This window comes from Podarcis cretensis, assembly GCF_951804945.1.
Source record: "Podarcis cretensis genome assembly, chromosome: 11".
Lineage (NCBI taxonomy): Eukaryota > Metazoa > Chordata > Lepidosauria > Squamata > Lacertidae > Podarcis > Podarcis cretensis.
Window position 1 is genome coordinate 56,562,186 of NC_137180.1, and position 16,656 is coordinate 56,578,841.

At 43.2% G+C, this 16,656-nt stretch overlaps 1 protein-coding gene across 3 annotated transcripts in view; it reads left to right on the forward strand.

Annotated features, from left to right (window-relative positions):
- The window catches only part of ZBTB7C (zinc finger and BTB domain containing 7C), a 253,149-nt gene that overhangs the window by 147,380 nt on the left and 89,113 nt on the right, over window positions 1–16,656 (forward strand). The window contains exon 1 of one of the 3 annotated variants that reach the window (XM_079994869.1): window positions 5,130–5,450. The exons of 1 other annotated variant lie outside the window; for it this stretch is intronic. In XM_079994869.1, coding sequence (XP_079850995.1) covers window positions 5,317–5,450 — 134 coding nt within the window. In that variant the 5' untranslated portion in view covers window positions 5,130–5,316. Of the gene's footprint in view, window positions 1–5,129; window positions 5,451–16,656 lie in introns of those variants that run through there. One more of the 3 variants, XM_079994870.1, reaches the window with a different exon arrangement.

Genomic DNA, 16,656 nt, shown 5'->3' on the forward strand with positions numbered 1-16,656 from the left:
GGCAGTCGTGCATGCGCAGAAGTGCTAAATTGTGCTTTGCGCATGTGCAGAAGCGCCGAATCTCAACCCGCGCATGCGCAGACACGGGTTGCAAACGCTGCAGATTGCTAACGTGCATCCCACATGGACCACGTTCGTAACCCAAGTGTCCACTGTGTCTATTAAAATTTTATTAAATCTCAAAAAAAAAATTCCAAAACATTTACCATCCTATACAAAAAAAAATCAACATAACTTTCTTCTTGACTTCCCATCCCTCCTTTCCTATTGTTTGTTTTTTACTTCTTTTTATTAGCTGTTTTACAATATATGTGCTTTTACTATCTGAACTTTGCTATTCTGAGTTCTTTCAGTAATCCACTGCTTCTATTTCAAATCCTGCCCTCGATTTCAGGTATGGGTGATACTTTGATAGATAATCCATCAATGGTCTCTATTCCTCCTTAAATGCTTTGCCATTATGCCCTCTTCGTCTGGCAGCTATTTTCGCCATTTCAGCAGAAGTCAGCATTCCACTGTCGAACAGCTCTTGCCACCAGAAAGTTCTTCCCAACGTTTAATTGGAATCTCCTTCCCTATGTTTTGATTCTGTTGGTTCGGACCCTACCCTCTGGGGCCGCAGGAAACACGCTTGCTCCCGAAGGCCTTTAGGGAGGTATTTTTATATTCAACGGCTGCTGCTCGGACTTTGGTGGCAAAAGGGCGGAAGGAAGAAGAAGTCCCGACAATAATGGATTGGCATAAAAAGGTACAAGAATTTGCTGAAATGGCACAGTTGACAAACAGCCTGAGAGGCAACTCAAAACAAAAGTTTATGGAAAAGTGGGATAGATATAAGATATACGTTCAAAAAATACAGTAAAGGTTTGCTATCTATGCTAGCATTCGATTGACGTTGGAGAGAAATTGAGTTGAGAAACAAGTTTAAGGCTTCATATTGATATAGGAATGTATTAGATAAAATGTAAAGGAATAATACAGTGGTACTTAATTCATTCCAGAGGTCCGTTCTTAACCTGAAACTGTTCTTAACCTGAAGCACCACTTTAGCTAATGGGGCCTCCCGCTGCTGCCGCTGCGCGATTTCTCTTCTCATCCTGAAGCAAAGTTCTTAACCCGAGGTACAATTTCTGAGTTAGCGGAGTCTGTAACCTGAAGCATATGTAACCTGAAGCGTATGTAACCCGAGGTACCACTGTACAATAATTCATTTGTAAAAAAGGAATATACAACGTGATTGACAGGAAGTCTGTAGTGTTGGTACATATATGATTTTGGAATAGTTTTTGTCTTTGTTTTCTCCCCCCCCCCTTTCTTTAGGTATATAAATTTTGTATATAAACTCTGTATACATGTTGGAAATTATACTATAATAAGTCATGCAATGGGACGCGGGTGGTGCTGTGGGTTAAACCACAGAGCCTAGGACTTGCCAATCAGAAGGTCGGAGGTTCGAATCCCCACGACGGGGTGAGCTCCTGTTGCTTGGTCCCTGCTCCTGCCAACCTAGCAGTTCGAAAAGCACATCAAAGTGCAAGTAGATAAATAGGTACCGCTCTGGCAGGAAGCTAAACGGCGTTTCCGTGTGCTGCTCTGGTTCGCCAGAAGCAGCTTAGTCATGCTGGCCACATGACCCGGAAGCTGTACGCCGGCTCCCTTGGCCAATAAAGCGAGATGAGCGCCGCAACCCCAGAGTCGGCCACAACTGGACCTAATGGTCGGGGTCCCTTTACCTTTACCTTTAAGTCATGTAATGTAATATGACAATCTATACATATGTAACACAAGGACGTTAAAAAAGAAAGAAAGAAAACAAATTTGCTCCATCTTCCATGTGGCAGCCCTTTAAGGGGAGACCTTTACTGCCTTTTTCTGGTTATGCCAGGGGTTTTGCCCTTCAGCTTCTGTCCTCCCACGGTTGACTTTATGATGCTAGCCTTCTGTTCTTTCTGCACTTAACTCTCCTCCCAGAAATCATGATGAGTGGGGGCTCAAACTGGGAGGTGGAAGAGCAGATATACACAAGGGTGTATTCCTCCGAGGGCAATATAACCGGAAAAACACTGGGAGGCAATTTTCTTTTTTCTTCTTCTTCATTTCCAAGGCTGGGTAGATTGGCATTTACTGGACATGGCCCAGATTTTGCTAGGACCTTATCTTGGCGCAGGCATATGGTTTGCACTGGCTCTGCTGATTAATGTACCCAGACACTCCTTAGAAAGCCAGTAGCCAGTTGCTGATAGCGGGTTGGGTGTGGGATCGTAGGAGAAAGGTGGGAGAGGACGTTCAGAAACCAAAGGATTCCAAAACCTTTTTTAAAATAATAATAATAATAATTCCCCTAAGCATTCAACTTCTGCAATTAAAGTAAAGCCTCGCCCAACTTGTCAGCACACAGATTGCTGCTTGTTCGTCATTTGGATTGGTTGGTCGTATTTCAGGAGCTCTGCCCTTAGCAACCAGAAAACTTGGGCTGGATAAAGTTTTGGGTGTCGTCGATAAGGGTAATCAAGCTTAGCCTTTCCATGGGACTTTTTAGAGTATTCCAATCTCGGCAGTCCTTACAGCAACCTCATAAATTCGATTAATATTATCGCTCCCATTTGGCAGATGGAAGGACTGAGGCTGGGGGGGGGGAGGGAGGAGTAGGGGAGACATGCCTAAAGGCACCCAAAGAATGGTTCATAGTAAAGTCGGGATTTTGATGGGGATCTTCCAAGTTGATAGCTCGGAAGGTGAAAGCTGGCGGGCCAAGCATGCAGAATGAGACAGGAATTGAGAGGTAAATTGCTCCTGAGGTGGTAGAACAGAATATGGCGGACTGGAGATTTAGGGTTGCCATATTTTGAAGAGCAAAAAAGAGGACACATTTGCCGACTTCTACCTTTAACTATGGATTGCCATGACAGCTCTCATTTTACATACCCATGAAAAAGAGGAGGTGCCCTGGAAAAAGAGGACATATGGCAAGCCCTAGATTTAAAAGCAAATTAAATCACCCTCTTCCCTGGAAGCAGAAGGTAGCTCAAGAGGGAAGGAGCTGAACTAATTTCTCCTTGGTGCAAAAGTTTGTTGCTGTTTTTAAAGGGTATTTAAAATAAAAATAAAAATGTGGTAGTGCATTCAAAAGAAAAGACCTCCAAAATATGTAGAGGTACTATCTATTCCATACCCTCCAACATTTCTCTGATGAAATAGGGATGGCCTAAGGAAAAGTGGGGTGCGTATGGCGCTGTGGTCTAAACCACAGAGCCTAGGACTTGCTGATCAGAAGGTCAGTGGTTCGAATCCCCGCGACGGAGTGAGCTCCCGTTGCTCGGTCCCTGCTCCTGCCAACCTAGCAGTTCGAAAGCACGTCAAAGTGCAAGTAGATAAATAGGTACCGCTCCGGTGGGAAGGTAAACGGCATTTCTGTGCGCTGCTCTGGTTCGCCAGAAGCAGCTTAGTCATGCTGGCCACATGACCCAGAAAAACTGTCTGTGGACAAACGTTGGCTCCCTCGGCCAATAAAGTGAGATGAGCACCGCAACCCCAGAGTCGTTTGCAACTGGACTTAACGGTCAGGGGTCCTTTACCTTTAAGGAAAAGTGGGACATTCTAGGATAAAATCAGAAACCAGGATGGCTTCTGTAAATCCAGGACAGTCCTTGGAAAATAGGGACACTTGGAGGGTCTGTTATTCTACCACCACCACAGGATTCGACCACTTCATTTTACTGCAGTTGTATTATATATATTAATAATAGCATGGCATGTGCTATCAAGCTATCAGGCTAGGGGTTCAGTCCCTTGCGTGCAGGAATTCAGCCTGGGATGGATGCAGTTAGAACTAGTAATCTCCTACACACATTCCTGCCCAGATAATCGCCTCTGCCCTCCTCACCCATTTTTCCTGTCCTTCTTCCAACTGGCTGGATCCCTCCACAACTGCTGTTTCATACTCCATCAATGTCCCAAATCTACTACCCTTAAAATGCCCAGTATCTGCCTTGCTAAGCAGGTGCCCTCCAGACGTTTTGGACTAGCCAGCCTGATGGGAGTTGTAGTCACAACCTCTGGAAGGCATCATCATCATCATCATCATCATCATCATCATCATCATAATAAATTATTATTTATACCCCGCCCATCTGGCTGGGTTTCCCCAGCCACTCTGGGAGGCTTCCAACAGAACATTAAAATACTATTGTATTTTAAACTATTAAACATTAAAAGCTTCCCTAAACAGGGCTGCCTTCAGATGTCTTCTAAAAGTCTGGTACAGTGGTGCCTCGCAAGACGAAATTAATCCGTTCCGTGAGGCTCTTCGTATAGTGGTTTTTTCGTCTTGCGAAGCAAGCCCATTGACATCTTAGCGGATTAGCGCTATTAGCGGTTTAGCGGCTTTTAGCGATCAGCTGTTAAGCGGCTTATCAGCGGATCAGCTGATAAGTGGCTTAGGGCTTAGGAAAAGGGGGGGGGAAGGGAGAAAAACCCGCAGGAACTCGCAATACATTGTTGTCTTGCGAAGCAAGCCCATAGGGAAATTCGTTTTGCGAAGCACCTCCAAAACGGAAAACCCTTTCGTCTAGCGGGTTTTCCGTCTTGCGAGGCGTTCGTCTTGTGGGGCACCACTGTAGTTGTTTTCCTCTTTGACATCTGGTGGGAGGGTGTTCCACAGGGCAGGTGCCACTACCGAGAAGGCCCTCTGCCTGGTTCCCTGTAACCAGTAACCTGTAACCAGGTTAGCAGAGGCAAATCTACATCAAACAATCTCCTCTTTACTCCCCTCTAAACACTTACCCCAAACACAGTTCACTATATATTCCAGTGCAATAGGTTGAAACCTTGCATGGCATAGATATTTTATGGCATATTGTATGTGTGTGTGTAAATTAAGCTCTCTGTGATCCATGGATGCATTTTAAATTTGCACAGAAGGAATGCATTCTTAATAGTTAAGGTGTTACTGAATGCATTTTTTCCTAATTTAATTATGTTTTAACTATATCTGCCTTTTAAATCTGCCGTTTGTCTAGTTAGCTATTCGGAGCCTGTGCTCTCGGTTTGCAAAACTGCTGCTTAGATGGCAGAAGCCTGGGCAAGAGCCTGCCTTTCTTTAGGAAGAAAGGAGGGAAGAGAGAGAAAGTCTTTTCAGAAGAAGGCAGTTGCTGAGAAGGGAGCATCCAAAACAGGCGCTAGCTTCCCCCGCGTACTGTTAAGCCTTTCGTACAGGTGGACAGCCAGGGCTGGCTGCCAAATTCTTTTGGTTTAGAGGGAGTGGTGGGAAGGAATCCTTCAAACCGCTCCTAGAAGGGCTTAACTTTCCTCTTTCAAATGAGGGACAAGCTACTACGTTCTGCTGCAGACGTACGGGGAGAATGCCTTTTTGCAGATGTCTTTCTAAAACAGAACAGCACGTTTTTACGACTGAAGGCTCCGGGGGAAAGGAGGAGGAAAGAGTTGCGGAGGTAGGTGAGGCTAGTCTCCTCTCTTTCTCTCTCTCTCCCCTGCTTCGCTCTTTCCTCGAGAAAGGGTGGTTGGAGTTTATTATTTTCCATGCTTCCAAGTTTATTTAATCACAAGGAAGCATCCTGTCTTCTCTGTGCAGAGGCTAATTTGGTTAATTAAAAAAATGTTTCCAGTCTGCCTGAAGTGCCATAGCGTGTTTTGGTTTGTTGTTCTCTTTTACAGTCTATCACAGCCAACATGTTTTGTTAATTGCTATTCAAAGGAGAAGCTGTGATTCTCTCTCCTGTCTGTTTAGTGCTTCTTAAATCCTTCCAAAACACACTGGCGTCTTGGCTCGACGTCAATCCAGCAGATAGTAACAGCATCTTCAATTTTTGCATGTTTTCCCCCCATTTTGGATTCAATACATTATTTTTAATTTTTTTTCTTTTCTTTTTTGGCTGCTAAAATGTGGCATGGACATACCTTGTTGTTTTAGTGCCTTACTGTGAGTTTGGGCATGCTGGATTTTTGTATCCGACAAGATTGCCTCTTTCAGCTTTGTTTGAATCTCCCTTTTGCATGGGGTTTGATTCGTATATCTGACGGTCGCCTTTATGCTCCTTTGTGCCTCAACTAACATGTTGAGTAAAGACTTACCCTGGAATTTAATGTTGCGGATGCTCAGGGCTTTAGTTTTAAAAGCCACTCAGAGCGACTGCTTCCACTGCTCTCAGGGAAGAAGTCTGTCATTATGTACGGAAAACAAGAAACTATCTTATAACCATTGTGTCATTGTGATCCGAAACTCAGGACGGAATATCCTGTGAATAGCTTTGTGCAACTTTTGTGTGGCTTTCTTCTATTTCTTTTTTTGCAAATCAGATACTGGGAAACAGATGAGGTACTCTGGAGCCTTGGCACTTTGTCTTTTCACAGTTCAACCTGTGTGTGTCTACTCAGAAGTAGGTCCCAAGTAAGTGTGTATAGGACTGCAGACTCAAGTGTATGTTGGTTTAAAAAAAAAATTGTTGCAAACATTCTCTGGATCATCATGGTGAAAATAATATTTTATACCTTATGGTGTGACATAGGAATTGCAGCGATGTGCTTGATCGTCCATCAGTATAACCTCTTGCCTCTCATAGCTGAATGAGCCCTGAATGTGGTCAGGATTCGAGATGAGCAAATCCGTCAATCTATGTTTCTCATTTTTCCATTCTTAAGATCATTTCTCCACATTTCTACATCTGTTTTCTTTTCTTTTTAAAAGAAAAATTCCATTGTGAAAGTTCACCATCAAATTACTCCTGAAGTTTTGCATGCAATTCCCCTGATAAACACGTTTTTGGAAAGCATTCCCCCCCAAATATAACTTATTTTTGTATGCTGTCAATAATAATAGATGCACGTAGTCCATTATATGCCTCTTTGTACAGATTACTTGCTTGGATAGGTGCCCTGAAAAATTCAGAGGTGTGAATTTTTTTAATAAAAAGATGGCTGTTTTTCAGTTTGCGTATTGTTCTGTAAAGTACAAATTAGGCAGGTTCACTTTTAAATGTAAATAGAATCGAATTGTTCCCCTTTCTTAGCCAGAATGTGTACATTTGCTTTTTCTTCTACTGCATAATACGTACCTGAAATCTTCGTGGAAAACTGCTATATGGCCTTTCGGGAATAGTGCGTTGTTCAGTTTCTTTAGTAAAGAGCAGCTTGATATCATCAGTCTTGTAGGAATTGCTTTGACTGGAGTACAGATTGTTTAAACAATCCATTGATGGTTGGACTGTGGGTTTCCTTAAATCACACCAAAGTTAGGGACACTGAACTTTTTGTCACTCTTGGGATTTCTGAGGCACAATCGTCTCATGGATATCTGTTAAGAAATTGCACACACAAAAAACAATGTGTTTAGCATGTTTGTACACAAACACCCATTTTCGTCCAAAGACTTCAGAGGCTTAACATTTCCCTCAAACTTTGCTGGAAAACGTTGCTAGCTGGACCAAACATTTCTTTGAAATTTAACTGAGGAAGAAGCTCAAAATTCGCCTCGAATATCTCTTTGGGAAAAATCCAGTGATTGCTTTGTGACATGCAGGAAGTCCAACTGCCACTGCCACCCTATGAATGTTTACTAGTCTTTACGGAACTCTTTTTTGCTTTCCTCCCAAATTCCTCGCATCTTTCGCACGAGAAACTATCCGGATTTTGCTTTCTCTGTTGCTCTAGGCGAAATGTGGGCAGTAGCTCTAGGTTCTCTATATTTTCTGACAAAATCGGTTCGCGTTGTAGAAAGATGGTGTGCGAGCCAAACAAGCAAGCTATTTAATGTTGCTGTTGACGTTATTAGTAATATTATTTATAGTGCTGTCATTATATGTGCTGCTTTCCTGTGCAACACTAAAGGTTGCTCCTTGTAAAGTGGAGCTAAAAACATAGGGCGAGGGCAGAGGAAGAAGCAGGTGTAGCAAGGGTTAAGTGCAGGAACACACAGGGAATATACACACAGAGGCTTAAGACGGCAGTTGAATGGGTTAACCCTGAGTCCAGTGGTATTTATCCCCCAATAATAAAGTTCGACAAAACTGCCGATTTCTGTTTCTCCCAGTTTCTCATTATTTCAGTCTTATGTTAAGTTCACTCTGCCACATTTCCACATCGTTTTGCTATTTTTGTTTGTTAAAGACTGTCCTAATGAAAATTCATCAGAATTTTAGAGCAGATTTCTTCTTTTTTTTGCAAGCATTTTTGTTTGCAAGCAATTCCCCCTAATATAATGCATTTTAAATGTTATTTTTAATAATATGTGTATTTTAATTCATACTTTCCCCTAATATACACATTTTGGATTGGAGAACTTTGCAAAATTCAGCAAAATGCAGGTTTCAAAAGATGGATCTGTTTTGCTTTGTGTATTGTAAACTACAAACCGAACCAAAGTTTCCCTCCAGCGTTACCTGAGAGAGCCTCCATTTCGAAAATATAGATTCCCTTGCAGCCCCCATATTATATTTTTTCACATTTCAGGGTAATAAACAGGTTCTTACAATTGCTCTGATTACATGACATTCACTGGCAGTGATTTTAAGGATTTTCGGAGCCCTGTGCATGTTTGCAGAGTTAGTTTCAACAGTTAAGCAAAAAAAACATAACATTGTAGCCCAAATAAGTGCACTAGACCAGTGTTTCACAACCTTGTGCCTCCAGCTGTTTTTGAACTACAACTCCCATCATCCCTGACTAGCAAGACCAGTGGCAAGGGATGATGGGAATTGTAGTCCAAAAACAGCTGGAGGCACAAGGTTGGGAAACACTGCACTAGACAACCCTCTACTGCTAGGCAGAAGACCAGCATTCACCAGAAAGTAGTACAGTTCAGTAGCATGCATGCAAAAAAAAAAATTAAATGAAATTGAGAACTGGCATAACATAGTGTCTAAAACATAGTTATCAATTCAGAAGCCATAGAATCAAGGAATTGTAGATTTGGAAAGGACCTCTGTAAGCTTTGGAAAGGCCACCTGGGACGCCTAAATCACAGCTAGGTTGCCGCTTCAAATGTCACCTCTGCCATGAGCTCACCAAGGCGCCTTAAGGAAGTGCCTCTCTGGACTCTTTGGCCCATTTGTCTACAGTAAGTGCACATTATAAGCTCTCAGAGATGATCTCGCAACCCGGAATCCTTTTTTGCTGGTTTAGTGTGTTGTTTGAACTGGGACTGCCTCTGAACTGGACCAAACTGCCTCTACAAGCTGTGGCCCAAAAAGAAACGAGGTTTGGCTTAGCATGTCGTGCGAACCAACTCAATGCATGTGAGGCCCTTTGAACAGTTGCACTATGAAGATAATAATAATAATAATAATAATAATAATAATAATAATAATAATAATAATTTATACCCCGCCCATCTGGCTGGATTTTCCCAGCCACTTTGGGCGGCTTCCAACAAAATATTTAAATACAGTAATGCATCAAACATTAAAAGCTTCCCTAAACAGGGCTGCCTTCAGATGTCTTCTAAAAGTCTGGTAGTTGTTGTTCTCTTTGACATCTGGTGGGAGGGTGTTCCACAGGGCGGGTGCCACTACCGAGAGGGCCCTCTGCCTGGTTCCCTGTAACTTGGCTTCTCGCAATGAGGGAACCGCCAGAAGGCCCTCAGCGCTGGACCTCAGTGTCCGGGTAGAACGATGGGGGTGGAGACGCTCCTTCAGATATACTGGACCGAGGCTGTTTAGGGCTTTAAAGGTCAGCCCCAACACTTTGAATTGTGAAGGTGATGGATGGTTGGTGTGAGAAGCAGGGAAGAGAAGATCTCCCAGGATGGGAGCCTAGGAGAAGAAAGGGAAGCTCCCAGGTGAGAGCTGGGAGAATTCACCTCTTTCTGAGTGGGGTAAGAGTTAAGATTTACCTGTGAGAGAGATCTTTGTATTCTTCTTTTTCTCTTCCCTTTTTTTCTGTTTTTCTTTTTTTGGTAATATATTATGAAAAGTCTTAATAAAATCTTATAAAAAGAAAAAAAGCAGTAGCGCTACAGAAGAACGTCTTCCTGTTGTTAAATCCCTGCAGCTGGGATTGAAATCTGAATTCAGCTCTCTGAAACTGCACTTCCTTCAGGTGTCCAGTTATGTTCCTAGCAAAGGAAGCATGGAAGTTCATGTCATTGCCCCAATCCTACAATAGCATTTAAGTTTGTGGTCAAAGTAGTCAATTAGAGCCTCCGAAGAACAGAGTTGTGGTTGTTCGTGATATTTTACCCCATGGAGGGTCTTCATATCTCTCCATTTCAGCCAAAGGCCTGTTGTGGGACCTAATCACTTTCCCGCTGCGATCATGCTAGAGTCAGCATTTTCTCCCTCTACACACTGCATGGCTGAAACCACACTGTAGTGATGGATTTCTCCACAAAACTATCACACCCCCTGAATCCCTTTGTTGTGGGTCTTGTCGATGGCTCACACTAGTGCTAAAGGATGCTTTTTAAAGTCATTGCTTTTGTTTTGATTGCAAAGGCAATGTGCTCCAGCAAATAGAGCTCAGTTGGAAGAGCATGGAAATTCTTAATCTCTGGGCAGTGGGTTCGAGTCCCGTGCTGGGCAAAAAGATTCCTGCATGGCAGGGGTTGGGCTAGATGACCCTCACGGTCCCTTCCAGCTCTACAATGCTGTGGATCTATTATTCTAAATATGCCCTCTTCATGGGCAGTGGTTCAGACGGACAGCCCTGCCTTTTGAGCTCTAGAGCTGAGTGAGGAGGACACAGTTGGGTAGTATCAAACAATGTAGATCTGCCAGAGCAAGGATTTCCATTTGCGCAGGGGAACTCCCCCATGCCATGCCGTTGCTCTATGCTCCCACATCCCCCCCCCCAAATCTGTTCCAGAGGGTTTGGGGAACCTCCAGAAGAGATTTAGGGTGAGAAGAAAGGAGGAATATTCCACTGAGCTGTCAAAAGTCCTTACCCTGGCCTATAAAATTGGAGAAAGCGAGAGAGATATAGCCGCCCTGGCAGCATATCTCTTCTTTCTGGTATCCAAAAATGCAAGAAGGGCCTTTACACTCGCCAGAAGCCCAGCTCTGCCCTCGCTGGTCCCATACGCTCAGAGACTTTGCGCCTGTTCATTGGGGGAGATAGGAAGCCCAGAGCACTTGTTCTTTAGATGTCCCTTTTATGAAGAGGCACATAGTAAGACCATCGAACCCCTACTGTTGAGGCTCGCTGACCTCCCAGAGAAACAAAAATTCGACCTTTTCCTGTTAGGCAAAGATCAGAAGACGATCCGGATGGTCGCCAGATTCTGTGTACAGATTTGTAGGTGCAGACCATCCCCCATCTCAAACTAGTTTGTTAAGAAAACCCCCAAACTTGGTTTTATGGGTGACTCTGGGTCAGCTCCCTGCAGTAGTTTATTGTTGTACATTGTTTTTAAATTTATTGTTGTACATGCTTTTAATTGTTTGTTTTCCTTCTGTGACTGTACCCCCAAGTGTGTTTTATAAGCTGGTCTCTGATCTATCTATCATCTATCTATCTATCTATCTATCTATCTATCTATCTATCTATCATCTATCTATCTATCATCTATCTATCTATCTATCATCATCTCTCTCTCTCTCTATATATATATATCTATCTATCATCTATCTATATCTATCTATCTATCTATCTATCTATCTATCTATCTATCTATCTATCTATCATCTATCTATCTATCTATCTATCATCTATCTATATCTATCTATCTATCTATCTATCTATCTATCTATCTATCTATCTATCTATCTATCTCTATCTATCATCTATCTATCTATCATCTATCTATCTATCATCTATCTATCTATCTATCTATCTATCTATCTATCTATCTATCCTTACCTTGGTGGACCTAATTTGTTGCCTGCTGCCCCATATTTGTTGAAAAAGTGCTGAAGTGTGCATGCAACTTAGCAAGTGAAATAAGAGGTTGCCCAGTTGAGTGCTCTTGTTCAAGAGGAGGAACTTTCTGGAGATAAGAGCTGTTTGACAGTGGAGTGGACTCCCTCTGAAAGTGATGGACTCTCCTTCACTGGAAGTTTTTAATCAGAGGTTGGATGGCCAGCTCTCATAGATGCCTTGGTTGAGATCCTTGCATTCCAGGGGGTTGGACTAGATGACCCTTGGGGTCCCTTCCAACTATGATTCTATGACTTGGAGATTATCCATTCCACTCTCTTCCATTCTGGTTGGTTTTCTGTCCGCCTGCTTCCTCCAATTCAACAGACTCCCAGCATCCTGCGGCCATTGAACATGTTCAAGTCCCATTCAGCTTTTCTGTTTTTTTCCTTCTCTTGGACCTTTTGTCGTAAAGAATGCTTGTATTCCGACAAACCTTGTGGTTCCCTCAAGCATGACAGTGGCACTTCTGTTTTCTTTTTTGGTAGCCCCAAGTTGGAGGCACAGCAGTCATAACAGCACCTGAGCTTGTGGTATTTGTGCGTGTGTTCATGTCTAAACAGGACGTGGGTGGTGCTGTGGTCTAAAGCACTGAGCCTCTTGGGCTTGCCGATCAGAAGGTCAGTGGTTCGAATCCCCATGACGGGGTGAGCTCCCATTGCTCTGTCCCAGCTCCTGCCAACCTAGCAGTTCAAAAGCATGCCAGTGCAAGTAGATAAATAGGTACCACTCTGGCGGGAAGGTAAACGGTGTTTCCGTGCGCTGCTCTGGTTTCAGTGTTCCGTTGCACCAGAAGCAGCTTAATCCTGCTGGCCACATGACCCAGAAAAACTGTGATCAAATTCCAGCTCCCTTGGCCAGTAAAGCGAGATGAGCACCACAAGCCCAGAGTCGTCTGCGACTGGACTTAACTGTCAGGGGTCCGTTACTTTTTTTAAACATGTCTGAATACCCACTCGCTCTCTATCCGACATCGGTTTGAGGATTTCTTAATTCATCTTCTTTGACCAAGCGACCTCTAAGCAAGCAACATGGTTATGCAAATCTGCTTGATTTGAATAATGCATTGGGTGTTGGGGATTTATTATTGGAACATGATTTATTTCCAGTGTTTCAGTTTAGTATACTAGCTGTGGAACGTGGAAACATATTTTCGGTTAAGTCTCGTTTCCCCACTTTGCATGGACCCCTCTCAAGAATATCAGCGGCCCCTCTGAAGGCACATCTTGCAGTCTGTAGACCTTTGCAAAAAACAAGTGCAATGGCATACAGTGGGACTTTGGTTCTCAAACTTGATCTGTTCCAGAAGTCCATTCCAAAACCAAAGCATTCCAAAACCAAGGCGCACTTCCCCATAGGAAGCAATGCAAAATGGATTAATCTGTTCCAGGCTTTTAAAAACAACCCCAAAACAGCAATTTAACATGAATTTTACTATCTACTGAGACCATTGATGCATTAAATGAAAGCAATAATCTATGTACTGTACTATAAAATAAATAAGACAGTATTGTAGATGATAAAAATTAAAATTATTATTTTTTCTTAGCTGCACTGATGATCGTCATTGTTTGGATGGGGGGCTTTTATCCATTTCTGCAGTCACACAATCAATCAATCAATCAGTAGCTGAACTGGGTTCCACACAGTCACAGAAACGAAGCCACAAGCCACAATCACAAGTCAGTCCCATAAAACGAAGATCAAGTCACAGTCAAAAAAAGGAGAAAGCCACACAAACAAAAATGCAAAAATTAGCAAAAACCAAAGCTCCAAATATCACCTCTGCATTGCGTGGGTGCTCGGGACTCAACAGCCGACAGACTCAACAGGAAGCGGAACATGTTCCGCTTCCAAGGCAAAGTTCACAAACCGGAACACCTACTTCCGCGTTTGCAGCATTCTATTTCCAAGATTTTTCATAAACTTAGCTGTTCTAAAACCAAGGTACCACTGTACTGGGTTTATAAAACCTCCTAGTACTGATTCAGTATGTGTTCATTTTACATTGTGCACAGAAAACCACAATCCAGTTCTAGATTAATGAATCCAGAACAACCACCCACTGCCCTAGTAGTTCCCAAGGCCACAGACTTACAGTCTAGAAGTCATGACACAGAAGGGGGGGGGCGGGACAAGCAGAGAAGAGGGAAAAAGCAAACTGAGGTGCTAGTTCTTTAAATTAAACAGAAGTTTTTACAACGACTAATTAAGTAGTTCTTAATTAGTAGCTTTCTTATTGTGGCTCCTGCCCCTATAATTTCTCCTGACCAGTGGGGGATATGGTATTATTGAATTGTCTCTTAATTAGCCTCCCTGTATTCCCCGCTTTGGGACACAGGTGGCGCTGTGGGTTAAAGCCTCAGCGCCTAGGGCTTGCCGATCGAAAGGTCGGCGGTTCGAATCTCTGCGGCGGGGTGCGCTCCCGCTGCTCGGTCCCAGCGCCTGCCAACCTAGCAGTTCGAAAGCACCTCCGGGTGCAAGTAGATAAATAGGGACCGCTTACCAGCGGGAAGGTAAACGGCATTTCCGTGTGCGGCTCTGGCTCGCCAGAGCAGCGATGTCACGCTGGCCACGTGACCCGGAAGTGTCTCCGGACAGCGCTGGCCCCTGGCCTCTTAAGTGAGATGGGCGCACAACCCCAGAGTCTGTCAAGACTGGCCCGTACGGGCAGGGGTACCTTTACCTTTACCTATTCCCCGCTTTAGTTACTGTTGATTTTACTTTTTCATCAAGTAGAGCAATAAAAATAAAAACAGTGAGAGGAAACAGTAATTAAAGCCCCTGGAACTAAGGAATTAAGTGGGGCAATTCAGGGGCAATTCATCAATAATTTTTGGGCATGATGAACAGGAAGCAATTACATCCAGGCACCACACGAAGAAGCTTTTAATTAAACATGCAGTAGAGTTTTGTTGGGTGGCACATACTCTTCTGTGTTATGTGGTTTTTAATGTGTGCTCTTAGAATCTCCTCACGCCAATCAAAAACTGTGCATAAATTTGTACTTTACACTGGAATTAAATACATTTTATAAGACTAGGCGATCAATTTACATAAAAATGCAAATAATCACCACTTGAATTAATCTGAATTTTGAATTGTGTTATTGCTTTGGTTACTTCTGCGACCCTTTTTGATCCAGAGCTTTATTTCCTCATGAACAACAAGAATTCCATGTAATAGTTGTCAAGTCCTCCTGTGTGTGATACACATGTTCTCAAATTTCCCAGTTCGTTGTAAAGGTTTCTGCTTTAGGTGTTCTTTTTGTGTGTGTTTTCAACCCTTACTCAGTTCTTGTATGTTTTTTTTTTTAAAAAAAAATTAGGTGTTTTTAAGGATTTGCCTGTAAAGTTAAAAGGGTAGATGACATGGGAGTAGCCAGGATTTTTGTTGGGCGGGGCAGAACTCGGTGGGGGAGGGCAGGATTTTTGTTGGGGGCAGAACCAACGTGATTGTTCAGTTAGTTAAGTAACTTAGAAACCAGAGCGCACAGAAACGCCGTTTACCTTCCCACCACAGCGGTACCTATTTATCTACTTGCGCTGGTGTGCTTTTGAATTGCTAGGTTGGCAGGAGCTGGGACAGAGGAACAGGAGCTCTCTGGGTTGCGGGGATTTGAACTGCCTGTAAGTCACCCTGGGAAACATATGTGGGAGACAATTCACGAAACAATGTCAGCATTTGCTTTAGATAAAATCATTTCTAACCCGCTTCCTAGTTCAAAAATCTCTGAGCCGTGTACGGTCTAAGACAAACAAGCAATATATCATTAAAACCAAACTACAACCTAAAACCAATAGAACAGCAATATAAAAAGACAGGAAAGCATATGGAAGGAACTAAAACAGATATTTGGGGATCCAGGGAAAGCCCGGGCAAAAAGATATGTCATCATCGCCATCATCAAAACAACAACTGGAAGGGGAACCCAGCATTTATGACATCAGCAAGTTACTGCATGACCCCATATGAACTTCCAATGAAATTCCCAGCGCTAGAATTTCCACATTTTCCTGAAACTTGTGAATCATATGAGGAAAGAGGAGATGAAAAACTGGAAGTGCTTGGGGTATGACAAAAGAGTGGAGACTTGTCAGGTTTTTCTTCTTTTGAGAATTGGTAATAAGGCTGGGGTAAAGGGGAGGTTTATTTTGTTGGCTTTTTTTGACCCACAAGGGAATGTAGACCTCAGGATGAAAAGGAATGACCATTCTGAGCAATTTAAGACTCTCCATCCTCAGAGCTTTTAAAGAACTGGGCAGTGTGTTACAGCCACCATGGGGATGTGCTTGAAAATGGATATCACTGGTGAGTTGTTTGCTTCAGTGCGATGATATCTAGGTTTCCTCATCTTGCATGGCTATCACGTTGAGTTTGCCCTGCCAGTGGCCTCCACTGGAATGGCACACAGGAACAGGAAAGTCCACAATGTGATCATGTGACAGGAAGCACTCCAATATGCTATGGAAAGGAGGGGGTGTCAAATCCTAATTGAACCTTGAGCAGAAGCCCTCAGCAAGTGAGGGGGGGCCCTGATCTCATTCACATCCCATTTGTGAGCCCTCAACTGCAGCTGCAGTGGTACATCCCAAAGTAGTGCTTTGTAAAATTTTGGGCAAAATTCAAGAACAGGGCTGTGAACCCACCTTCCTGCCCCCAAATCAGAGAGCCAGTTTTGATAGAGAATAAAATACAGTTCGGAGTTTGCATGGGGTGGTCTGTTAGCTGCGGCACACTGTGTTTCACTTTTTGTTCTTCGTTGTCTCTTCCTGATGGCCAGCTGCCACC